We start from the raw sequence: 26,978 nt of genomic DNA on the forward strand, positions 1-26,978 counted from the left end.
ACTGTTATAATATCATAAGGCTTTGTGCTAAGCACTATTAAATTTAATTTTTTGCATATATTTATGAATTGTTCAGGTATTTAATGAAATTGCAATGTATTACCTCTTTCGGTGGTCTCTTTTGCATAGTTTTATCCCCACTCTTTTACATATTTGTTAAAGACTTTTTTATCTTTATTCTAAATAAAGATTTGTAATTTTAAGGTTAGTTGCTTCTATGTTCTTTTTTTGATGCCATAAAGCGAGAGGTAGAGGAGTTCTTTGAGATTAATGAGGGTAGTGCGGATATACTTACCATTTGGGAGACTATGAAGGCATTTTTGAGAGGGCTGCAGTTTAGGGATATTAGTAGTTGTAAACGTCGGTCAAAACAGGCGGAGAATGACGCGAGGGAAAGGCTGAGAATTGCTGAAGATGATTTGATTACACTGGGTACTCCTGAGGCTGGGAAATTGGTAACAGAAGCCCAGAACTGCATGGATAAAATTCTAATGGAGAGGGCAGAGAGGAAGAGAGAGTTCCAACATCTGGTGTTTTACCAGGAGGGGGAGGTAGTTGGACATATGTTGTCATTGGTTGCTTCTGCTCAGAGGAGTGCATCATTCGTGCATTCATTGGAACTTGACAATGGTATGAAAGTATCGGAGACCTCTGAGATCTTAAGGGTCTTTATGGAATTCTACGTGGATCTGTACTCCTCTGGTGTGGTCCCATCGGAGGGAGACAATATGGCATTTTTAGAGGGAATCGCCTTGCCTAGACTGAGTGAGGAGGATAGGGAAAGTTTGGAGGGCCCTATTACTGATGAAGAACTAAGTCGGGCTTTAAGGGCGATAGCAAGAGGTAGGGTGCCAGGAGTAGATGGGCTACCAGCCGAAACATATAAAGAGATGGAAGAGGTGTTAATACCCAGATTAAGAGTGGTATTGGAGGAGGCCAAGCTTAGGGGAACCTTGCCAGCTTCCATGAGGGAAGCCATAATAGTAGTAATTCCAAAGGAAGATAAAGATCTGCGACGGCCTGAATCGTATCGCCCGATCTCTCTACTTACTACAGATGTTAAGCTCCTGGCCGGGGTGTTAGCGACCCGATTAACAGGTGTTGTTTCTAAATTAATTCACCCAGATCAGTCCGGCTTTATGCCTGATAGGTCTACGGCAGTGAATCTAAGAAGACTCTTTTTGAATTTACAACTGGAGGCTGATAACGGTGGGCATAGAGTTATTGCTTCCTTAGATGCCCATAAGGCATTCGATAGTGTGGAATGGGGGTACTTGTGGCAGGTAATACACTGTTTTGACTTTGGCCCACATTTCGTGTCTTGGGTTCAGCTGCTATATGAGCAACCATAAGCTAGAGTGAGAGTGAATGGCGCGCTTTCTCACATGATACAGCTGCATAGAGGAACGAGACAGGGGTGTCTGCTCTCCCCTCTTTTGTTTGCTCTGGCCGTGGAACTATTGGCCGCCAAAATTCGACAGCCCACCGAGGTTTTAGGGTTTAAATATGGGTCAATAGAAGAGAAGATAGCGCTTTACGCTGACGATATACTGCTATTTCTGGGAGACACGCATGACTCATTGAGCAATGCTATGCGGCTCATCGAGGGATTTGTCTCTCTATCAGGACTAAAAATAAACTGGAATAAATCAATTTTATTTATGGTGGATGATGTGGGGGGTGAGCTGGGTGATTCTATGGAAGGGGGTAGACTTAAGATAGCAGACCAATTCAAATATCTGGGGATATTAATCTCTTTGCCGATTACAAATTACTTGCATAAGAATCTGACACCGGTACTGGAAACTCTTAAGGCTAAGGTGGGGGCTTGGTCTAAGCTGCATTTGTCTGTTGTGGGTTGAATTAATCTTATCAAAATGATTCTGATGCCTAAAATATTGTATGTTATTCATAACTCACCTATCTGGATACCACGTGGGAAATTCAAACTGATTAACTCATTATTTAGAAGTTTCGTGTGGGTGAGACAGCACCCACGAATTAGGTTGGAGATGCTTCAGCGGCCTAAAGACGCGAGTGTCTGGCCTTGCCTAATCCTTGCGGCCCAATGTCAACATTTAAAGGGCTGGGAGCAGGTCACGTCCGCCACCGGGGTACAACTCTTAATAGAAAAGATTACCAAAAGAAGTCCGGCGGTACAGTGTTTAGAGGATGGTTCCCTTGGGATGCTTGGGAAAATATATCCAACATTGCTTTTGATATATAAAATATGGGGAAGAGTCAAACATATTCGTGGGGTCACTTGTCTTACCAGGTTTTCTCCACTATGGTTTAATAATAATTTACCAGAATTTTCGGCAATGGGATGTATATCAGGATGGCAGGCTAAAGGGATTCGATATGTTTATCAGATTTTAGAGCGACGGGAGTTGAAGTCCTTTTGCCAGCTGCAGTCTGAGTATGGCCTCGAGACATCCGGGGGTTATCAATATGCACAAGTTCGACATGCCTTTTAGGCTCAGAATAAGGGGGGATTGCCTCAAAATCCAAAGTGACTTAGTATTGGAATATTGTCTGCGGATCAGGAACATCGAGGGGTGTTAGCTCTTCCTTATATAAGGACTTACTCCATACTTACCTACTGGGATATCCGTTTGGGGCGAGGGCTAAATGGGAAAGAGAGTTGGGTCGCTTGGAGAATGAAACATGGGAATCTGTTTTAGAATGGGTACCAAACCTATCAATAAATGAGCCATATAGACTTTCTCACGGAGTATTTAGGTCTCCGGATGTCCTATATAGAGCTGTGTTGAGACCCGATTCGGAATGCCCTAGGTGTAGGAATGATAATGCTGGAATGTTCCACATGCTCTGGTCGTGTCCGAGGTTGACTGTTTTTTGGTTAGTGGTTCTCAGCCAGATAGAAGGGGCGTATAGATGTGTAATTCCAAGGGAACCAGTGGTGTGCGTGCTGGGATATGTGGATGAGATAATTGTAGATAACACATTGAAAATAGCAATCGCTAGACTGCTATACATGGCTCGGAAGGTCATAGCAAGAAATTGGATGAAAGAGGAGCCTCCCTCGAGGGGAGAATACATCAAGTATGCCATAGAAAAGGGAGTATATCAGAAAAGAGGGAAAATGGTTCTGTATGACAAATTGTGGACCCCTTGGTTGGAATTGGGTTAGGAGGAGATTAAGGGAAAATAGGCCTGAGGAGGTTTTGCCTATAAAATAATGGTATATAAATTCATAGTGAAGGACATTATATTATATTAAAGTATATAATGCTACAAGACATGTTAAAAGAAGGATGTGAGCTGTCTAAGTGGGAAAGGGGGGAGGGATGGGGATGGGTAAAGGGGGGTTAATGCTGGGGGGGAATTGAAAAACACATGTGTTATTGTTAAATGTTTATTGTATTTTATTAATCAATAAAAATCTATTTGATTTAAAAAAAAAAAGATTTCTATGCTGGAAAAACATGAATTACTGAATTTCTGAAGTTGATTTTCCTTTTGTAGGAAGAAGGAATACGCGGTTTACTGCTAGCATGAAGTCACCTGCTAAATTTATCACAATTAAACTGATGGGTTACTAAGAATATATTGACTTTTGTTCAGAGTAGTATATCAGCAGGCTGATCCTGTGTAGTAGAATACCCACAGAGCTAAGACTATAGTCGCAAATTATAACTTGATAGTTATTGTAAACTAAAATTAAAACATGACTTGTTTTGACATTCAGCTGTGGTTTTCAGACAGACTGACAAATGTAAAAGCTATTTCTAAAGTTATGTAAGAAATCAGGAGCAAGAAACTATAAGGGAATTAAAACAATGTCAAAGAAAATAAACTATTGTTATAACCTATTTGCTCCTGTCCTTGATATCTCAATAAATTGTACTTGAAATGTACCTGCCACCAAATGTTGGGCTGTCATCTGTATCAGTTTGATATGTTCTCTTGTGGATTTTCTGGTAACATGGCTCTCTGGCTACCTTTAATATAAAAATAAATGTCCAGAATGGTGAAAAATATAAATATATCTATAGTGGCTGATAGTTAATCCCAGTGTACTTAATACATCAATTAATACACTCTAATGGCTAAATGTAGATATGGCCCAAGCTAAGCTAAATATTATTAATGTAATCAAGGCCCTGGGTACTGATGGGTTGCATCGAAGATGTCTTAAGAAACTCAGCTCCCTTATTGCTGTACCCCTGTATATAATATTTAGAGAGTATTTAGTGACTGGTACTTTGTCTAGTGCCTGACACCCAGCTAATGTAGGGCCCATTTTGAAAAAGGGTTCTAGGTTTTTACAGCTAATTGTAGACCAGTAAGCATAAAGGAAATCTGTGTGTATGATTACCCGTCCACCCCCATCCAAACCACATATTTGGGTATGCTGGGCATTAGGTCTTTGAAATGTAAATCTATTGATATCTTATATATTATAATAGATTATATATTCTCTATCTGTTTCTTCATTCATGAGAAATTAGCATTTATTTTCCTATGCAAATTAGGCATTGAGTGCTCTGGGTGTGACAGAGCACTTAAGGACCCACTGCCTCCTGAGGTTGTTTACCCACCTAACACCAGCCTGTTTAGTTTGATTGATAGCTGATTGTATGTATGATTTCCTTGTCAGATTCCTGATGTCACACAGTGTGCTATCGATCAAGCAAAAGAGGCTGGTGCTGTGTAGTAAAACAACCTCAGAAGGCAATGGCAAATCATCTGGTATGTCACATTCTAGAAGGATCATCTTTATTCTCATTTACACAAGGAAAGACTAGAAGCAATGGGATGAAACTGAATGGGAGGAGACACAGATTAGATATTAGAAAAAAACTTTTTGACAGTTAGGGTGATCTATGAGTGGAACAGGCTGCCACGAGAGGTGGTGAGTTCTCCTTCCATGGAAGTCTTCAAACAGAGGCCGGACAGACATCTGTCTGGGATGATTTAGTGAATCCTGTTTTGAGCAGGGGGTTGGACCAGTTGACCCAGGAGGTCCCTTCCAACTCTACCATTCTATGATTCATACCCAGAGCACTTAATGCCTAATTTGCATATAAATTAAAAAGATAATTATTCAGGACTGCAACAACGGATAGAAGATGCAAAGTGTTGGTAGATTTACATTTCAAAGACCAGCATGCCCATATTTACTATTTGGAAGCTTGATCTTACTGACAGTGTCCCTTTAACATCCATTGTTGGAAAAATGTTTGAAGGACTTGTAAGGGACTAAATACAAGATTATGTGGCAGAAAATAACATTACAAGTAGTAGCAACACGGTTTTACTAAGGACAGAAGTTGTCAAACTAACTCGTTAAGTTTTTATAAAGATGTGAGTAGAAAACTGTACAAAGGGCTAGCTGTGGACATAGTATTTTTGGACTTTGCAAAGGCACTGTCCTACCACATAGATGCCTTATGGTTAAATTAAGGTCTACAGACTTAGAATGTAAAGTAAGATTTGTAATTGGATCGAAAACTAGCTCAAAGACTGCACCAATAGAGTTGTGAATCTAACTGAATGGTCTCAAGTTGTCAGTGGTGTACCGCACGGTTCAGCTTGTTTATTAAAGAGGACTTGTCACTTGCTCAAAAATATTGAGTGAAATAGCTTGTTTTAAAAACCCTGAGCTCCTATGTTTCTGATCATTTCCTTTTTGTATTGCGTCTCTTGATTGCTGAGATATTCACTGTTGTTTCTTATAGAGTCCATTAATAGAAATCTGTGCTTGCAGACTAAGGCCTCTTTCACAATTCCGTCTTTCTTTTTCCGTCACAATGCATCGTTTTGTGAAAAAAAAACGGATCCAGCAAATGTTTCTGTTGGATCCTTTTTTTTCTCATAGACTTGTATTAGCGACGGATTGTGATGGATGGCCTTCCGTTTCATTCGTCGTGCGCTGGATCCGTCGTAAAATTGCTGTCCGCTGGGCGGAGACAATGCACAGAGGAACGTTTTTTCTGTACGTCGGAAAATCGCTCAGCGACGGATCCTGTGCTGTCAGTCGTTGACTATAATTGAAGCCTATGGGCGCAGGATCCATCGCTGACTGTCAAAAGCAGGAATCCAGCGACGGATGCCGTCTTTTGAAACTGAGCATGCAAGGAAAAATTTCTCCTTAGGGAAATTCTCTCTCACTCTTTTTACTATTGATGCTGCCTATGCAGCATCAATAGTAAAAAGATATAATGTTAAAAATAATAATAATAATTTTATTATTATTTTTTATTGTAGCGCCATTTATTCCATGGCGCTTTACATGTGAGGAGGGGTATACATAATAAAAACAGGTACAAAAATCTTGAACAATACAAGTCACAACTGGTACAGGAGGAATAAAAAAAACTTGATATTCTTACCTTCCAGTGTCCCCCGCAGCCTTCCCGCAGCCTTCCCGATGCTCGCGATGCTGCTGGCAGCTCCTGAACCGGAGCTGCCGGCAGCATCGCGAGCATCGGAAAGGCTGCGGGGGACGCCGGAAGGTAGGAATATCATGATTTTTTATTTTTTTAATTATTTTTAACCTGGGTTGTGTTGTGTATGTGTTTTTGCAGTGGAAAAATGCGGCAAAGACGCATACACAACGTGTGCACATAGCCTCGACGGATCCATCAAAAAAACGGACCCAGTGCATCCGTTTTTTACAATCTGCACAGGATCCGTCTTTTCAACATTTTGACAGATTGTGACTGATTGTAAAAAAACTGAAGTGTGAAAGAGGCCTAACAGGGTGTTTTTTCAGAGTTTACACTGGGGCATGCTGTTTCACGCCTCCCAGATGCAGCCAATCACAGCTCAGCAGCTGATCTAGCAGCTTACTGGTCTAAAAAACTGTCAAGCTGTGATTGGCAGTGAATGGGAAGAAGAGGTAAAAGCATATGGCTCCAGAGAAGACTCTGAAGAAACACCCAGATGGATTCCAAAGCAGATACATGTATACATATATATTGATATTGCACTGCAGAAGAAACAAATGTGAATATCTCTGCAGTGGAGCGACGCATAAAACAGCTGCAGAATCTGGGAAGCTGAAGGATTTCTAAAAGGTATTTAAATCAGCATTGTTTCTGAGCGTCAACTAAGCAGATGAGGTTCAATTTGGAGAAATTTAAAGTTGCACATTCGTCCACTAATAACCTGCATGCGTAATATGGTGTTGGGCAATGGTAGGCAATGAATTTTGCCAAAGGCTCATATGAGAAACCCTTATTGTTATGAAGGGCTGAAACAACCGGACAAACTTAACTCTGCTTATTATTATAATTTATTTTATATTCTTTTCACTTAATATTGAGCAGAATTACTTGTGTTGAGCGGCAGCTACTGTTAAGACTTACGATACGGCTTATTGTAACATGTATTCTTACCTGTAGAAGCTAATCAAAACCATATAATTTACTGTTTTTTATAAAGTTTATAAAACGAAGCAAATCAAATTGTTCCTGTTATTCAGCCTTAAAATGGTTGTTTGGTCTAACTTGACAAGTCTGCAGTCACTCTGTGAGTGCAGACTTGTTAAACCTCACAGTCCACCACTTCACCATTGTGAGCACCAGGAATGGCTGTCACTTGGCCGCAAGTATGCAATATGCATACTCCTGACTAGAATCCAACTGGACTGTTTCCGGCACTGTCAATCCAAGTGTATTGTGCGAGGCTGGAAAACGTCTAGTCGGATTCTTGCCGGGAGTATGCATATCGCAAACTTGCAGTCACATGACCGCTGTTCCTGGCAATGACATTGACAAATCCTCACAGTGCACACACTGTGAGGATTTGTCAATGTCATTGCCAGGAACAGCTGCATAGAGTGGCTGCAGACTTGTTGTTTTAAACCAGACAACCCTTTTAAGTATATTTAATAAAAATTGCTGTGGATTGATCAACAACTCCCATCACATACTATGATGTCCCCACTGTCACCCACTCATAGTATATTTTTCACACAACTCACACAGTATGATATCTCCACAGCCCCTCACACAGTATTAATTTTGAACACCCATTTATCTCACCACAGAGTATCATTCACCACCACACAAGCACAATGTCCCTACAGCCCTGCCACTTAGTATGATATTCCCACAGTCCCACACACCAAGTATAATAATAATAATAATAATTTTTATTTATATAGCGCCAACATATTCCGCAGCGCTTTACAACTTATAGAGGGGACTTGTACAGACAATAGACATTACAGCATAACAGAAATCACAGTTCAAAACAGATACCAGGAGGAATGAGGGCCCTGCTCGCAAGCTTACAAACTATGAGGAAAAGGGGAGACACGAGAGGTGGATGGTAACAATTGCTTTAGTTATTTGGACCAGCCATAGTGTAAGGCTCGGGTGTTCATGTAAAGCTGCATGAACCAGTTAACTGCCTAAGTATGTAGCAGTACAGACACAGAGTGCTATTAACTGCATAAAGTGTATGAGAACACGATGCAAGGAACCTGATTATGTGTTTTGTTTTTTTTTCTATTTTTAATAGGCCACACAGGGATAGTTAGGTTAATGCGTTGAGGCGGTAGGCCAGTCTGAACAAATGCGTTTTTAGGGCACGCTTAAAACTGTGGGGATTGGGGATTAATCGTATTAACCTAGGTAGTGCATTCCAAAGAATCGGCGCAGCACGTGTAAAGTCTTGGAGACGGGAGTGGGAGGTTCTGATTGTTGAGGATGCTAACCGGAGGTCATTAGTGGAGCAGAGGGCACGGGTAGGGTGGTAGACTGAGACCAGAGAGGAGATGTAGGGTGGTGCTGAGCCATGGAGTGCTTTGTGGATGAGGGTAGTAGTTTTGTACTGGATTCTGGAGTGGATGGGTAGCCAGTGTAATGACTGGCACAAGGTAGAGGCATCGGTGTAACGGTTGGTGAGGAATATGATCCTGGCAGCAGCATTCAGGACAGATTGGAGCGGGGACAGTTTGTTGTATGATGTCAACAAAGCCCCTCACACAGTATGATTTCCTCACAGACCTTCACATATGATGTCCCTACACACCCTCACAGAAATATACAGTAGCTCCCTACACAATTATGATATCCCCCCAACTCTCATACAGTATGATGCCCCAACACACAAGTGTGATTTCTACATAGCCACTCACACAGTATGATACTCCTATAGCCCGTCATACAATTTGAGTTTCCCACAGCGCTTCACATACAGTGGGGCAAAAAAGTATTTAGTCAGTCAGCAATAGTGCAAGTTCCACCACTTAAAAAGATGAGAGGCGTCTGTAATTTACATCATAGGTAGACCTCAACTATGGGAGACAAACCGAGAAAAAAAAATCCAGAAAATCACATTGTCTGTTTTTTTATCATTTTATTTGCATATTATGGTGGCAAATAAGTATTTGGTCAGAAACAAACAATCAAGATTTCTGGCTCTCACAGACCTGTAACTTCTTCTTTAAGAGTCTCCTCTTTCCTCCACTCATTACCTGTAGTAATGGCACCTGTTTAAACTTGTTATCAGTATAAAAAGACACCTGTGCACACCCTCAAACAGTCTGACTCCAAACTCCACTATGGTGAAGACCAAAGAGCTGTCAAAGGACACCAGAAACAAAATTGTAGCCCTGCACCAGGCTGGGAAGACTGAATCTGCAATAGCCAACCAGCTTGGAGTGAAGAAATCAACAGTGGGAGCAATCATTAGAAAATGGAAGACATTCAAGACCACTGATAATCTCCCTCGATCTGGGGCTCCACGCAAAATCCCACCCCGTGGGGTCAGAATGATCACAAGAACGGTGAGCAAAAATCCCAGAACCACGCGGGGGGACCTAGTGAATGAACTGCAGAGAACTGGGACCAATGTAACAAGGTCTACCATAAGTAACACACTACGCCACCATGGACTCAGATCCTGCAGTGCCAGACGTGTCCCACTGCTTAAGCCAGTACATGTCCGGGCCCGTCTGAAGTTTGCTAGAGAGCATTTGGATGATCCAGAGGAGTTTTGGGAGAATGTCCTATGGTCTGATGAAACAAAACTGGAACTGTTTGGTAGAAACACAACTTGTCGTGTTTGGAGGAAAAAGAATACTGAGTTGCATCCATCCAACAGCATACCTTCTGTAAAGCATGGTGGTGGAAACATCATGCTTTGGGGCTGTTTCTCTGCAAAGGGGCCAGGACGACTGATCCGGGTACATGAAAGAATGAATGGGGCCATGTATCGTGAGATTTTGAGTGCAAACCTCCTTCCATCAGCAAGGGCATTGAAGATGAAACGTGGCTGGGTCTTTCAACATGACAATGATCCAAAGCACACCGCCAGGGCAACGAATGAGTGGCTTCGTAAGAAGCATTTCAAGGTCCTGGAGTGGCCTAGCCAGTCTCCAGATCTCAACCCTATAGAAAACCTTTGGAGGGAGTTGAAAGTCCGTGTTGCCAAGCGAAAAGCCAAAAACATCACTGCTCTAGAGGAGATCTGCATGGAGGAATGGGCCAACATACCAACAACAGTGTGTGGCAACCTTGTGAAGACTTACAGAAAACGTTTGACCTCTGTCATTGCCAACAAAGGATATATTACAAAGTATTGAGATGAAATTTTGTTTCTGACCAAATACTTATTTGCCACCATAATATGCAAATAAAATGATAAAAAAACAGACAATGTGATTTTCTGGATTTTTTTTTCTCAGTTTGTCTCTAATAGTTGAGGTCTACCTATGATGTAAATTATAGACGCCTCTCATCTTTTTAAGTGGTGGAACTTGCACTATTGCTGACTGACTAAATACTTTTTTGCCCCCCACTGTATATATGATGTCCCTACATCCCTTTACATAGTTAAATGTCTGCACAGCCCCATGCACTGCATAATAGCCCCACACACAAGCCCCTCGCATAATATAATGACCCTTCACACAAGTATAATGTCCCTACAAACTCTAGCACAGTATGATAGCCCCCACACAAGTATGATGTCCACACAGCCCCTCACACGGTTTAGTGGTCCCCACATTTGCCCCACACAAGTTCTGACTGATAATTACCGTATTTTTCGCTTTGTAAGACGCTCCGGATTATAAGACGCACCCCAAATTTTGAGGAGAAAAATAGGAAAAAACTTTTTTTTAATAAATTGGTGGGGCGTCTTATAATCCATGCGTCTTATTACTTACCAGGGGTTGTGGCTGCGGTGGATCAGGGTCCTAGGGTCGTTGCTGGAGGCAGGAGTGGATCATTGCTGCAGGCTGGGATGAGGAGGTCTGCAGGGGGGCTCCTATGCAGCAGGCTGGGATGAGGGGGTCTGCAGGGGGGCTCCTGTACAGCAGGGGGGCTCCTGTGCGGCAGGCTGGGATGAGGAGGTCTGCAGGGGGACTCCTGTGCTGCAGGGGCGCTCCTGTGCTGCAGGCTGGGATGAGGCGGTCTGCGGGGGGGCTCCTGTGCTGCAGGGGGGCTTCGGGGCTGCAGGGCTGTTTCCAGTGCTGCGGGGGCTCTGCCGACATATTGTGAAAGGCCAGAGCCCCCTGGCAGTTCGTCCATGTATTCCTGTATGACTGACTCCGGGAAAATGGCCGCCGGAATCTCGAGAGATGAGATCTCAGCGCTGAAATCTCATCTCCCGAGATTTCGGCGGCCATTTTCCCGGAGTCAGTCATACAGGAAGGAACGCATGGACGAACTGCCGGGGGGCTCTGGTCTTTCATAAAATGTCGCCAGAGCCCCCGCAGCACCGGAGTAGCAGCAGACAACCGCGGTGGCGGGCGACAGCGGTGGCGGGCGGCAGCAGCAGCGGTGGCGGGCGGCAGCAGCAGCGGTGGCGGGCGGCAGCAGCAGCGGGCGGCAGCGGACACCCCCTCATCCCAGCCTGTAACGGTAAGCGGTATATCTGCTTTGTAAGACGCACCCCCATTTCCCCCCCAAATTTGGGGGAAATAAAGTGCGTCTTACAAAACGGAAAATACGGTAAATAACACTACTCACCCCATTTCCTTTCATGCTCTACTCCGTAGACTGTGTATTGAATCTCTGTGCAGCAGGTGCGACCTGATGACATCATTGAGCAGAGACTTAGTTACACAGACTGAATGATGGAACTTGGAGTCGGAGGCTTTATTATTATATTCACCGGTTCATTATTATATTCACCGGTATCTGCATCCAGCGAAAGCAAGTTGCCTGGCAGGGGAGAGGTATGTGTTACAGGATACCACTGTATCCTGTGGCTGCCCTGGTCCGCTGGTTGCACCGGAACAGTCAAAAAACTGCATGTGGTTGTACATTGCCCAAGTCTTTTCCTGGGGAGAGTAAAACTAGGAGAGATTAAAAAGAAGGATCTAAGAGTATTTGTAGATCACAGACTAATAACAGCATGCAGTATCTATTAGAGGCTACTAAAGTTATAAGGATATTGTTATATATGAATAAAGAGGCAAGAGGTATGTCTAGATTAGCCTGGCAGAGCACAGTGTGCACAGATTTAATATGCTGTGTGTACAAATGGCTTATATTATTTTATAGCAGTCCAAGTATTTTTAATAAAATTTAAGTAATGTTGCAGCCACTATAAATTATATTTCTTTTTAATGGGGTTTTCCCAAGATAGGAAATAATTTTCAATCTTTAGGATCAGAGAACATTTACAAATCACTGTGGTCTGACCATTGGTAGTACAAATAATCCTAAGAAATACTCTGTGGAGCTCGTCTGAAAAGAGCTTAGGTTGTTTACACCTCTTTTCTATTCATTGTCTAGGGGAAAGTCGGTGATTACCGAGTCCATCGCTCTCCATTCCTCTCTGGAACCAAATTCATATATCCAATTGTATAAAATTCTAAAAATAAATAATTCCTAGTAAAATAATACATTACCTGTATGATTATGTTCAATCAAGCGTTTGTCATTCTTTAATAAAATTCTGTTTTTCTTGTTCTTTTTTTTTTATAGGCAGAGTCCGGGTCCTACCACAAGCTGTATATCTCCTGTTCGGACTTTTAGAAAATGGCCACACAGTTTATGTTCACTGTAATGCTGGCGTTGGTAGATCTACGGCAGCAGTCTGTGGTTTTCTTATGTATGTGATAGGTTGGAATCTCCGAAAAGCGCAGTATTTTCTAGCATCTAGAAGACCTGCTGTTTACATTGATGAGGAAGCTATGATGCGTTCTGAAGGAGACTTCTATCAGAAATTTGGTCAGCTCCGTTCTACTGTATGTAGGTTTTAGTTTAGGGCACTTAGTGCATTAATTATAGAAACTTATATTTTGGTCCTTGAATTTGGCAGAGTTGTACTGCAATATAATGTTAAATGATTATTCCCATAGTGGCAATATTTTTACAAAGCATAGGACAATCCCAACATAAATTACAAATTAGAGTACAACTAGGCCTGAATAAACAACATGAACTGATACTGCAATATAATTGATATAATATAATCTTCTCTCCTTGGATATTGTGATGTTTTTATTAATATTGTTCTTTACATACCTATTTTCTTGCTTTCTTGTTCACTTGTTATCCATAGATAACATAGAATTAAACTGCATGCATCTTACTCTTGACTGCACATTAACACAGCTGTTCACCTTCTGTTCACAGAAAGCATTTAAGTCTTTATCTCAGAATAATGTGACAGAACATGACTATGACTCCATAGCTGAAACATGTTGGTCTAGCACCCCCTGGATCTCTTTGGTGTGCCAACATGTCCACATTTTAACAAGTTTGGAATAAACTTGAAGTTTTACTTATCTACGCTGTAGAACATTCCTTTCTTTTTCTGCTTCAAGAAACGCCCAGGACCAGGGCTGCTTCCATCCTGGATTTTCTCCCCCATCCAGTGTCAGATATGTGGTGAGATGACTATCTCTCCCTCTCTACAAGTCCCAACATAAAGTTTTTTTCTTGTACCATTGCGTTTTTTCATCTCCCTCTGCCCCTCTATACATCCAGCTTCACAGAGCTGAATGGGTGGTCCTATTTTTATTTACATTTCCCAGCAACCTTCTGCTTCTCCACAGTGCTGTAGGCCATTCCCTCTGCTCTCCTATTTTCATCTTTATAGAGATCGATAAATCTCAATGTGGGCAATTTCTATTTATATGGATGAGATGACGTTTCATAATATAGTGATTGTGAGCCTCTATTTGACCAATATTCATGGATGTTTTCAAACTCATATTTCATTGGTTGTTTGTGATCATGCTCCCCTGCATGCATAGCAGAGCTGACCATCGCATAGCTGAGCTGTGCTACAGAACATCCGACAAGGAGGATGACAAGATGGCGGTGAGTGGTGCAAAATGGCAAGATAGAATTACCCTTCGTGGGTGTACCTGGAGAGTAAGTGCATGAAGGCGGGAGTTGTCCAGAGAGACCAGCTCACGGTGAGCAGTAGTCGCCCCCAATGGGCATGATGAAAGGAGAAGAAACCACGCCAGTCACAGTCAGTTGAAAGAGAATGGGCAGAGCTGCCAGAAGTCACCCAACCAGAAATGGCAAGGTCCTGAAGAGAAGCTCCTCGTGACAAACAGATTGGTGCCATTACTGAAAGAGTCAACAAAGGAGAACAGAATGGAATAGAATAGAAAAGGTGATAGGCCCTTGCAGAATGGCAGAGATTTAATGATTGATGAGAACTTCGTGTCGCTCAAGTTTTATGGCATTATACCATTAGTCCTGCTGAAGCAACATCAATCTCAGTCACAATTTCAAAATAACAAGGAAAATGATGTATACATTTAGTTAGGTTCTTTAACCACTGAAGAAGCAACATAAGAATCAGGTGAACCTGAAGTCAGGAGATCATCAAGATCAAACAAGGTTATACTAGCTAAGTGTCTATCCTACTTTGCCAAAACAGAACATAACTCAGAGCCGCAGTCATGGAATGAGATGCAACCAAAGAAAAAGAGAAAGGACCGGACCAGAGAGAGCCTGCACAACCGCATAGGAGTGAAATTTTTTTAACCTTTATTATCACCACAAAAAACATATAAAAGCAATTAAAAACATGCAATGTAAACACACCACACCCCCATATCTAAAGAATACATATACCAAGTCTCCTTGTAAATATGTAAATATATATATATATATATGTATATATACGGACCAGGCACTGCACCCCTTTACAATACACTGTGTTCAAAATTATTATGCAAGAGTTTAGGAGTGATAAGGTTAGAATTTTTTTGTTTGTCATTTAAACTCATTGATGGTGATGTGTGTCAGGGCTCTTTATATCACTGAAAGCAATTGCAGATACCTGTGCACATTAGTTTGGCCGGTGTGTCCAAATAAAGGCAAGACTACTTAAGAAGGCTGTTCCACATTATTAAGCAGCCTACATTTTTTGCCAAAATGGGAAAGAAAAAGGATGTGTCGGCTGCTGAGAAGCAACAAATTGTGGAGTATTTAGGTCAAGGCATGACTACAATCAACATTGCCAAGACACTTCATCGTGATCATCGCACAATCAAGAAGTATGTAGCTGATTCCCAGCACACACGTGTGCGTGCTGATAAGGAAAAATTGAGGACTCTTTCCAACAGGCAATTGCGTAAGGTTAAAAGAGCGGCTGCAAAAATGCCTTGTCATAGCAGCAGACAAGTTTTTGAAGCTGCTGGTGCCTCCAACATCCCCAGAACAACAAGATGCAGGGTCCTTCAGAGGTGCGTAAGCCATCCTGTCGACCACCTCTATCCACTGCACACAAGCAGAAACGGCTCCAGTGGGCCAAACGATACATGAAGACTGACTTCCAAACTGTTTCGTTCACTGATGAGTGCCGTGCAACGCTCGATGGTCCAGATGGATGGAGTGGAGGATGGCTGGTTGATGGACACCCCATGAAAACACGGCTAAGGCACCAACAAGGAGGAGGTGGAGTAATGTTTTGGGCTGGAATCATGGGGAGAGAGATTGTCGGCCCCTTTATGATCCCTGAAGGGGTAAAGATGAACTCCATAATCTGTGTGGAGTTTCTAAAACATCACTTCCTGCCATGGTTCAAGAGGAAGGACCGTGCTTTCCGCAGCAAGATCATTTTCATGCATGATAATGCACCGTCTCATGCTGCAAAAAACACATCTGCATCTCTGGCTGCTATGGGCATAAAAGAGGACAAACTTATGGTGTGGCCACCATCTTCCCCTGACCTCAACCCCATTGAGAACCTCTGGAGCATCATCAAAAGGAGTGTCTATGATGGCGGGAGGCAGTGCACATATAAGCAACAGCTCTGGGAGGGTATTCTGTCCACATGCAAAACAATTGAAGCAGAAACCATCCAAAAACTGACAAATTCAATGGACGAGAGAGTTCAGAAGCTTCTTTCGAACAAGGGGTCCTATGTGCAAATGTAACATCACCTAGAATAAAGTTTTCACTTGAAAACTATTTGATTTCATTTTGTAATAAGCTGATAAAGCTTATAACTTCACAATTGACCATTTTTTTGTTCAAAATAAAAAAAAAGGTTGAAAACTCTGCTGTGCATAATAATTTGGAACATGCATTTTGAGTGTTTATTTTTTTTTTTAAAAAGATACTGTTTTCATAGGCAGTTTGTTCCAAAACATTGCAATTATACTAGAATAGTAGATGACTGGAAAATAACAATGACTGCAATTCAGATAGGTAATTTAGAGAAAATATAAGGAAATATTATTTGCATAATAATTTGGAACACAGTGTATATGTGGTTTCTAACTAACCAGAGTGCACCCTTCTTTTTGTTGGAATGAGATGCAACTACTACCTGTCCATGAAAAACTAAAGTGGATTAACACTGCTAATGAGGAAATGAAGTCCCTTCATCAACATCAAACTTGAAAATTCACCAAACTACCACAGAGCAAGAAAGCAACCAAATGTAAATAGGTTTTTAAAACCAAGTATGACTCTGAAGGCAAGGTTCACAGATTTAAAGCATGATTAGTTGCAATTTAAAGCAAGATTAGTCACAAAAGGATATTCTCAGAAATATGGTGAAGATTATGATGCCTCATTTTCTCCAGTTGCTAAGCTAAGTTGCTAAACATTCAGGACTCTTATGGCTATATAAAATATATCAGACATTTGGACATCAAAACTGCCTTTTTAAATGGTGATATTGAAGGGGACTTAAACATGGCTCAGGGTTATATCAAAAGGGTGAAGAGAATCATGTTTGCAAACTTCAAAAATTTATCTAAGGTCTTAAGTAATTGGCAAGAGCATTGAACACCAAAATGAACAAAGTCTTGATGGAAGAAGGATTTAAAAGAGGTCATTCAGATCCGTGTTCACACATAAATTGTACAGACGGAAAGTGGATGTATATTCTCTTATATTTGGACCATGTGATTATGGTTCATTAAGAGGAAACAAATTGCAAACATTACTGAAATTCTGAATCAGCATTTTGAAACTAAAGACCTTGAGAATGTGACATATTATCAAGAAATCCAGGTCCAAAGAGAAGATGGAAGATTTCTTTTAAACCAAAGTGCAAAAATCAATTCTGAATCAGTTTGGAATGTCAGAAGCCAATTGTATATCAACCCCAATGGAGCCATCCTACTTAGTTGGTTACTTAGTTGGAAGGAAAAGATGACCTGTTACTGAACAATGAGAAACACAAACAGGCAGTGGAGGCACTTCTATACATAGCAACTATGACTCAACTGGATATGTCAGCAACAATTGGAATTCTCTGTAGATATGTGAAAAAAAAAACATGCCAAAAGGACTGGAATACCGTTAAGACAGTTCTTCGATATTTGAAAGAGATTAAAGACATAAATTTAGGGATATCTAAAACAGGAGATCTAAAACTCACAGGCTATGTGGATGCAGACTGGGCTGGTGATTTAAGTTATCATAAATCGACAAGCGTCTGTTTGTTCAAGCTTGGAGAAAGTTACATTTCTTGGTTTAGCAGAAAGCAGGTCTATGTAGCCTTGTCATTTACAGAAGCAGAGTATGTTTCTGCAGCCCACGCAAGGCAAGAGGTCATATGGTTAAACCACTTGTTAGGCTATCTTGGTAAGCCATCAACTCAACCGACAGTGATACATTAATCTTGCATGCAGTGAGAAGATCAATGCGAGAAACAAACACTTTGACGTTAAACATCATCAGCTGCGTGATTTGATATAATGTTCCATAATTGAGTTTGTTTATTGCAAGACTGACCAGATGATAGCTGATGTTGTGACAAAGACACTTCCAAGAGACAAGTTTGAAGAATTCACAACCGCCATGGGATTAACAGGATAAGGAGTTGTTGAGTGGGGGTGTTGGATTAATGCTTATTATTGTATACATTGCATTAACTACTATTTGCTACTGTTTAATAGTGGATGAGTTTCTGTCTCCAGCAATAGTGTTTTATTGCCAATAATACATTGTTAACCCCCCACCTCCCCACAAAACCAGAAGGTCCGGTTCACTCAGTGTGTGTATGTGTGTGTGTCACTGGAGCACATTCTTTTACTTTCACTTTGCAAGCTGACAGTCAAAATGCTAAGATCCTAACCTGTAAGAAATACCTGTTGTAAGCTGTGTTATCTTTGTTCCTGAATAAATATATATTCACTGTTGAACGGCTGAACAGTACAGAAATTAATTTGCTGCCAACAAGTCCGCAAACTCACAGTCTTAAATTGGGCAGACATATGCCAAAATTATGTCCGTGTATGGAAATTCTTCTGGCAGCAGATTATAGTAATTGTTAATAGCCTAATTCATAGACTGGGGCTTTAATGTGGAATGTATAATTGGAAATCCAAAAGAATCAATGCTCGGGTCTGTGAATACTGTTTTACCATTGCTAATAAGGATCTATAGGAATTTTAAACTGCAGTTAATGTAACCTTCGAAAACTTTCTCCAGACAGACTAAAACACATTCTTCTTTACTTTTTATTCACAGTGACCTGGGTCAAAGTAGTGATTGCGCTGTTGTACTGTATAAACTATATTTTATAAATGAGATGGTTATTGAAGCAGCATTACTGAGAAAAAAATATGCTTAGGAAAAAGGAAGGCAGGCCGGCAGTGTATGATCAGGAATAATCTTGCACCCAGGGTTGCTGTGTATGGAGAAAAATCAGCAGTGTTAAAGTCTGACCTTTCTTTGCAGCAATTGCAATAAACATTTTATTACAATTGCTGAGCTTAAGGCAAGAACAACTAGCAGTTCTTTGCCACAATTACTAGTTGAATGTGACATCCAGGTGCAACTTTAGTAAAACAGCCGCAGGGAGCCAAATTCTTCTGTGGGTTATCTTCAGCAATGAACACAATAATATTTTTGAATAGCATCAGGCTGCAAAGGCAATTTTGTTTTGTTACACATCATGTTTTATCCACTTTTCAATAACTCCATCGGGACTTACATCTGAAGCTGGGCAAAATGACATTCGGGCGTTTGAGCTGACGTGGCCATTCTCAGAGCCCTACATATATTTTTCCATTGACTTATCTGCATGAAGGCTTGTTTTTTATGGATCAAGTTGTATTTTTTAATGGCACCACTTTTGGAGAACATGTATGCCCCGATACATCAAGTTAGTTTTCAGCGACTTTCATTCATGTCCAGCTCTGGAAACTTTTTGAAAAATGAGCATAGCTTAGCCGGAAGGGGATGTTACCAAGCACATCTGACACTTTCATCATAATTTATGCTACAAAAGTGCAGTAAATTATAATAGAAATGCACTCCAGTCCAAACTACAGCACATTTTTTTGTGGTACCACACAGCAGCTAAAAGATTAACTAAATTCATTAATTTCATTCATTATTTCAAGATGAAATAATTTGTAGTGAACTCAGTGTCAATGGGTTGAAGGTTTAAGTAGACTAGAATGGGTCCCTTGATGCTTATCAGTAATTTCTCTTCACACTCCCAAATGTTGCAAGGAAAAAGGTTCTTTATTTTGTGATTTCACGGGTGTCGAAATATATGCAGTACTTTTAGCAAACCATACAGATTTGAAGTCTCGACTATCCTGAGTCTTCGTCACGGTGCAGGTGTTATTAGAATATTAATTTGTAATTGCTCTGTTTGTGGAACATGATCATAAATCCATACAGTGAAACATAAAAAATTAGCTAGATACAAATTACGAATAATTTACAAATCATTAACATATCTATATCTACAATATGAAGATATTGTTCTGCTGGAGCCTAGTCAGTAAGTGGAGATATTTCCTTCATCTATGTTTTATCACATGCCTTTTCATGAAGCTCTTTTTTCACTCAAAAGCTACAGTATATCTTCTACAATAGTCCTTTTTATTCACTGTGTTTATTCATATAAAATACTTTTTATTGCGCCTCTCCATATTTCAATAGCTATCATTTTTTCATATTTCAGCTGACAGTCATGTGAGGGCTTGTTTTTGGCTGGAGGAGTTGACGTTTATTGGTATCATTTTTGGGCACTTGCCATTTTTTGATCGCTTTTTATTTTTGGGTAGCAGAATGAACAAAAACCAGCAATTTGGGATTTTTTTTATGATGTTTTGCGTGTGGTAAAATTGATAAGGCTTTATTCTTTGGGTCAGTGTGATTACAGTGATACCACATTTATATTGTATTTCATGTTTTGGTGCTTTTACACAATAAAAAAAATATTTTTGTATCTCTTTATTCTGAGAGCTATAACTTTTTTCTTTCAGCTGTATGGCAGTTTTGTTTTTTGTAAAAAAAGGGGAGTTTAAACCACACCAATACGTACACACACAATGGTAAATGTAACAATAGTTAATTTATAATTGATTTATAAAGTGTGGTTTAATAGGTAGTGGAGACCACTAGATAAAAGAATAGAACACCAAACCCAGGAAAAAGAAACTAAGAAAAGAGAGAGATACAACCAAGGAATTCATATAAGCGTATCTTTATTGAGGTAGCAGTAAGTCAATATACACATAATAATTAAAATATTTGACACAGAATATATTAAAAAAAAAAAAAGTGCAACACGAGACAACCAATACGGTACAAAATGATTAAATTACATAAAAAGATATAATATTTATATAAATCTCATATGTCCGGAATGGAAATAAGCAAAAATTGATCTCCGGCCGTTTAAGAAAGTGAATCACACGTAATATATTAAAAGAATTCGTGATGAAAAAATGTGATAAAGAAATCCCTCTTTATAAACACTAGTGATAAACACTATATAATGACAGGTACTAGCCTAAGATAGGTATGTAAAGTGCATAAGTGCCACAGCAAAAAAAAGGGGGAGGGGAGAAACAGCCTATGTGGTAACTAAATAATTAGTTTTCTATGGGTAATTTCTACCTTATAACGGTTTTGTGATATTATTCACAGGTCTTGTCCACTTTTATCTGATATACATTTTTGAGACGTCTATGCCCTACCACATAAGCTGTTCCTCCCCTCCCCCTTTTTTTTGCTGTGGCACTTATGCACTTTACATACCTATCTTAGGCTAGTACCTGTCATTATATAGTTTTTATCACTAGTGTTTATAAAGAGGGATTTCTTTATCACGTTTTTTCATCACGAATTCTTTTAATATATTACGTGTGATTCACTTTCTTAAACGGCCGGAGATCAATTTTTGCTTATTTCCATTCCGGACATATGAGATTTATATAAATATTATATCTTTTTATGTAATTTAATCATTTTGTACCGTATTGGTTGTCTCGTGTTGCACTTCTCTTTTTTTTAATATATTCTGTGTAAAATATTTTAATTATTATGTGTATATTGACTTACTGCTACCTCAATAAAGATACGCTTATATGAATTCCTCGGTTGTATCTCTCTCTTTTCTTAGTTTCTTTTTCCTGGGTTTGGTGTTCTATTCAGTTTTGTTTTTTGTGGGATGAGATGACGTTTTCAGACATACAATTTTTATTTAGATTTGTCTTTTTGATCACGTTTTATTCCACTTTTTGTAAACTGTGAGCCCTCGCGGGCAGGGTTTTCTCTCCTTCTGTACTTGTGTGTGCCTTATATTGCTTATGTTTATTGTACTTGTCTACATTTGCCCCTTTACACATGTAAAGTGCCATGGAATAAATGGCGCTATATAAATGTATAATAATAATGATACAATCATCATATATAACACTGTGTACTGCCAACTGCTCATTTTGCCTTTCAATCCAGTAAATTCTTATTTTCTCTGTTCGATGTAGAAACAGGAAGTCTATTTTCCTTGAAAAAATAATTCCCCTGTTCAACTACTGATCCAGCTGTTCCTTCTCCACTGACAGGGACTTTTGAAGTGACCCATGCGTCATGCAGGGAAAATTAACTTCCTCTTTTTGCATAGAACGTAGAAGTTTTCAGCTAGTTAGTTTTTAATCGTGATGTTATAGGCCTAATGGGAAATAGAAGAATTAACTTGATAGAAAGGCAAAATGAGCAATTGTAAGTACACAGTGCTATATAATATGATGATTGCAATATATAAAGAGGATAAAAACTTTGATGGGAGTGCTTCTTTAATGATTTAATGTTACTCCAGCCCAGTCTTCATCCAGACTGGCATTTTCCACAATTTCAAAGTCATAGTGTTTTTATTAACATTTTGGGGTAGAGGGAATAAATAAGAAGTCACTTTCTGGACAAGTTTTTAAATCCATTAAACAATAAAGAAAATTCCAGCTGCTTTTAAAGAGTGTCTTAAACTTTCTAATTGATTCACATTGTAAGGTTTTGAACTAGATGTTCCTAGAATAGTTTTGCGCTCTCCATATACAGAGACCCTATGGGCTAGAAGAGCAGAATCCCTCCTCAATTGACCACATTTTGGAAATTATACCCCTTTGGGAATTCATTTACAGGTGTAGTGATGATTTTGGCTCCATGGGTCTTTCCCAGAAAAGAGTGAAAATTGCAAACTGCCATTGTGGTGCCCGTACATTGTAGTCCCCAGTAAGTTGCAGTCACCAGTACGTTGTAGTCATCAGTACTTGGTAGTCACCAGTACATGGTAATGCCCAGCTCATGCTTTTGGAGACATGCACCTGTAAATTAGGTGGGCTGTCATCACTACAGAAATGCCAAACATGTAGATGCTAAAGGTGGTTTAGGCACACTGTGATGCTCAAAAGGGAGGGGGTATTTGGAATTTTGAACTCAGAATTTGCTGAATTTCTTCTGGGGGCTAGGAGCTGTATAACGTGATTCAGATGAGGCCCCTTAAGGATTCATTCACTGTAATGCAGCAGCAGAATTACTCTGGACTCTGGCCTCTGTTTAGCAATGTCCTTCTTTTCAGAGGTGCACAAAACTGTTGTAGACTGCGCTTTTATGCATGCCTAAAAAGACGGACACTGCTGGATGATATATTAAGAAAAAAGGAGCGCACTCAGCTATCTTAAGTTGGTGCTGGCTGTACTCGGGAAAAACCCAACAATAAGTCCAATATAGAAAAATCAGCTGCACTCTTATGGTATATCTTTGCAAAAATGTGATGTATTTATTCACATGTGTTGAGACAAAAATGTATATATATATATACACACACACACAGCAGAGAGTATAAACGGAGTAGTAACGTTTCGACCCTGCCTCGGGTCTTTCTCAAACTGCGTTTTCTAGATAGTGTGCAAAATAAGAAGTGTGGTCGCTTTAAGGGCTCCTATTGTTGTGTTGTCAGGACACACGCCCACAGAAGCAGGACGTCCTGACAACACAACATGTCTCAACACATGTGAATAAATACATCACATTTTTGCAAAGATATACCATAAGAGTGCGGCTGATTTTTCTATATTGGACTGCTGGATGATAGGCAGCCACATGGTGTCCACAGTGCCTCCATCTGCCTCATTATAGAGAATCTTCTGCTGGGGGTTGTTTCTGAATCATGTTTTTCAGAGATGTACACAAAAACCCCGGTGTAAGCGCTCAGTGTAGAGCACAGGATAAATATGAGCTCAGCCTCACTGTGATCTTTGGGAGGCAGAATGAAAAAATCAACAGCAGATAAAGAGTTTGTTTTATTAACTTTTTACGCGGTTCCTCATGCGCTATAACTTTATTTAGACTTATTATCTATTTAGACTTATTATTTATTTATTTAGACTTTATTCTTTGAGTCAGTGCAATTACAGCAATACCAGAGTTATACATTTTTTTCATGTTTGGCTGCTGTCACTCACTAAAAAATATTTTTTATTGCGCCTCTCCATATTTCAATAGCTATAATTTTTATATGTGAAGCTGTAATCACGAAACATCAAGCTGCTTACAGATGGTCTTATAACTTTTACCTTTAACATGTCTGTCTATAATTTTCTTTCTAATCTCCTGAGACAACTCTTTCCTTTGCTTCTCTGGTCCATGTTGAGTGTGATACACACCATGTCACTAAACAGCACAGTGAGTATCTGTAGCCCTATGTACAGGCCCACTCACTGATTCCAAGATTGTAGACACCTGTGATTCTAGTTAGTGGACACACCTTGATTTAACATGTCCCTTTTGTCACATTATTTTCTGGGGTACTATAATTTCCAGGCCTATTTCGTGAGTTTATTTCTTTTTTTAAATCTGTGGAAGCATGGCTGAAAAGCAATGTCTGACTTTCATTTGTTCATTTTCATAGATCTTTTATTTATTATTACTTTTGTCAGATTCAAGTTATTTCTGTGACTTTTGTGGGTTTTTCTGTCATTAAACGAGGGGTACCAACAATTTTGACCACGTGTGTAAATCTATTTATTACCGTATTTTTCAGACTATAAGACCCACTTTCTCCCCAAAAATGTTTGTGGAAAAATGGGGGTGCATCTTATAGTCCGAATGTACTTACCAGGAGTGTGACAGCAGCAAGAGTCAGGTGATTCTGCAGAATTCCTGGGCTGGGAAGAAGGTGTGCTTGGTGGTCAGACCCTGCAGGGTGGTGATCTGACTCCCATCCCAGGCAGGTGCGGCATGTTTGGTAGTGCTCGGTGGTTCAGGGGCCAAACTGACATTTTGTGAATGTCCAGGGCCCCCGCACTTCACCTCCCCGCACTTCACTTCACCGCAATGGCCTCCAGGAAAATGACCACTGAAGGCCGAGATTGAGGTATCTGGAGTCAAGATATCAGGAGTAGAGATCTAGGTGCCGAGATCTCACTCTGTGCCTGCGCTGCCTCCAGCAGCCAATTTCCTGGAGGCCCCTACATTGCAGCAATGGATGTGCAGGAACTTTCACAAAATGTCGTCAGAGTCCCCGCACCACCGAGCACCGCCGAACCTGCCGAACCAGCCTGGGATGGGAGTCAGACCATCGCAGGACCACCGAACACCTCCTGTGACCCCGCTCCACCAGCACTGCCGATTTCCCTCCCTCAGTATCTGAATTTGAACTGTAAGATGCACACCCATTTGGCGCATTAATTTTTTTCCCGTTTTCCTTCAGAAAATTTGAAGTGTGTCTTATAGTCCGAAAAATACGGTAATATTTTTTCTTTTTGTTTTTTATTTTGTGATTTAAAAAAAATATATATATATTTTTACCATTTTTATTATCCTTTTATGTACTTTTTTCACATTGTCCCAGTATAGAACATCAACTTTACATTGAAAGATTGCTGATCTAATACTCTGCAGTGCTTCTGAATTGCAGAGAATTAGAGCAGCATCTGACATGCAGGTAGGAGGCATGCTCTTAGCATGAGCTGACAGGCCACCATCCCTGGCTGCCATATTTGGCCTGGATCACCATCAAGACCATCGACACAGCACTATCATATTGAATTGTGCCGAACGGAGCACAGAGGGAGTTCCCTCCTTTTGCGATGCCCTGCAATGTCGTTGTCACTATTGACAGTTGGCACCCATCGTGGGTGCTCATCGTGAACCCACGTGATCACAGTGCCTTATACATACTGTGCTTTGTGGGAACGCAGCTCCCTCGGCGCCATATATATGTGTTGCATGTCGGGAAGGGGTTAAACAATTTATATGTGTAGCATTAATATCTCTGTGTTTTGTATGCTCAGTTTACGTTCTGCTTGTGAAAGCAACTACACAGGATATTGGTTTACTGAAGAGCTGTTGAAGACTGTTGGAAGCTGGTTTAAGCCATTCTTCAGAAGTCATTTAGCTTTTTTTTGTAACTTACAGTACATTACCACAAAAGGATATGTAACTTCCTCTTGTCTGTGAAGACAATAAAACCCTCTTACCTTTGTATAGGGTTTGTGGACTAGTAGACATGGCTGTGTATGTTCTTGTCTCTAATGCACCATTTGTAATTTGACCAACACTGGCAAATCTGGAGAACCCTTGTGTCTAACCCAAAATCAGCTCTTCCGTGAAAGGGTTTCCACAACAGCTTGAAATGTTTAAAAAAGCATTCAAAAGCCTGAACATATGACCAGAATGTAATTTTCTCAATTAATTTGACAATTCTTTTGATAATTTCATTAGAGTTTTTTCTGCCATATTTTTGAGTGAACCTGTTCAACACAATGATGGAAAAAGATGCCATGTGAACATACCTGAAGGAGAAACATAGGCTTTTAAGCTTTTCAGGGTATTTGCGTAGGCTTTATATATTGTATCCCTATATTGCTATAGTGATACATTTTCTGGCCAGTTTCCATATACCATTACCACATACTATTAATTTGTTGTCTTTGTGCGGGATAACAATGTGCAACATTTTTCATAAAGATCAGTACATGTAGCAAATACATGTTAAGGTAAAATCCTCTAAAAGGGAAATAATCCTTATACCAGAAATAATGTTTTCTGCATGTTGATGCATTTCCTCTTCCTCAGTAATCAAATGAAACTATAAATGCCTTATGAATTTCATATCTCTAACGGTACAAATTCCTTTAAGTTCATTAAACAAGAACATATAAATGGTGTTGATATTTACTTACATTTGAATTATTTTGCCCATATAATTGCAATCATTTTCCACTCGAAAACATTAGACATAGTAATACATCTTTCCACTCCACCAAGAGTACAACTAATTAAATACATACATTTTATTTACAATATTTTACAAAC

At 40.1% G+C, this 26,978-nt stretch overlaps 1 protein-coding gene across 3 annotated transcripts in view; it reads left to right on the forward strand.

Moving 5' to 3' along the window:
- The window catches only part of EPM2A (EPM2A glucan phosphatase, laforin), a 300,202-nt gene that overhangs the window by 224,800 nt on the left and 48,424 nt on the right, over positions 1–26,978 (forward strand). Inside the window, exon 5 of one of the 3 annotated variants that reach the window (XM_077283027.1) lies at positions 12,918–20,616. The exons of 1 other annotated variant lie outside the window; for it this stretch is intronic. In XM_077283027.1, coding sequence (XP_077139142.1) covers positions 12,918–13,195 — 278 coding nt within the window. In that variant the 3' untranslated portion in view covers positions 13,196–20,616. Of the gene's footprint in view, positions 1–12,917; positions 20,617–26,978 lie in introns of those variants that run through there. One more of the 3 variants, XM_077283026.1, reaches the window with a different exon arrangement.

The sequence above is a fragment of the Ranitomeya variabilis genome, chromosome 2 (genome assembly GCF_051348905.1).
Source record: "Ranitomeya variabilis isolate aRanVar5 chromosome 2, aRanVar5.hap1, whole genome shotgun sequence".
Lineage (NCBI taxonomy): Eukaryota > Metazoa > Chordata > Amphibia > Anura > Dendrobatidae > Ranitomeya > Ranitomeya variabilis.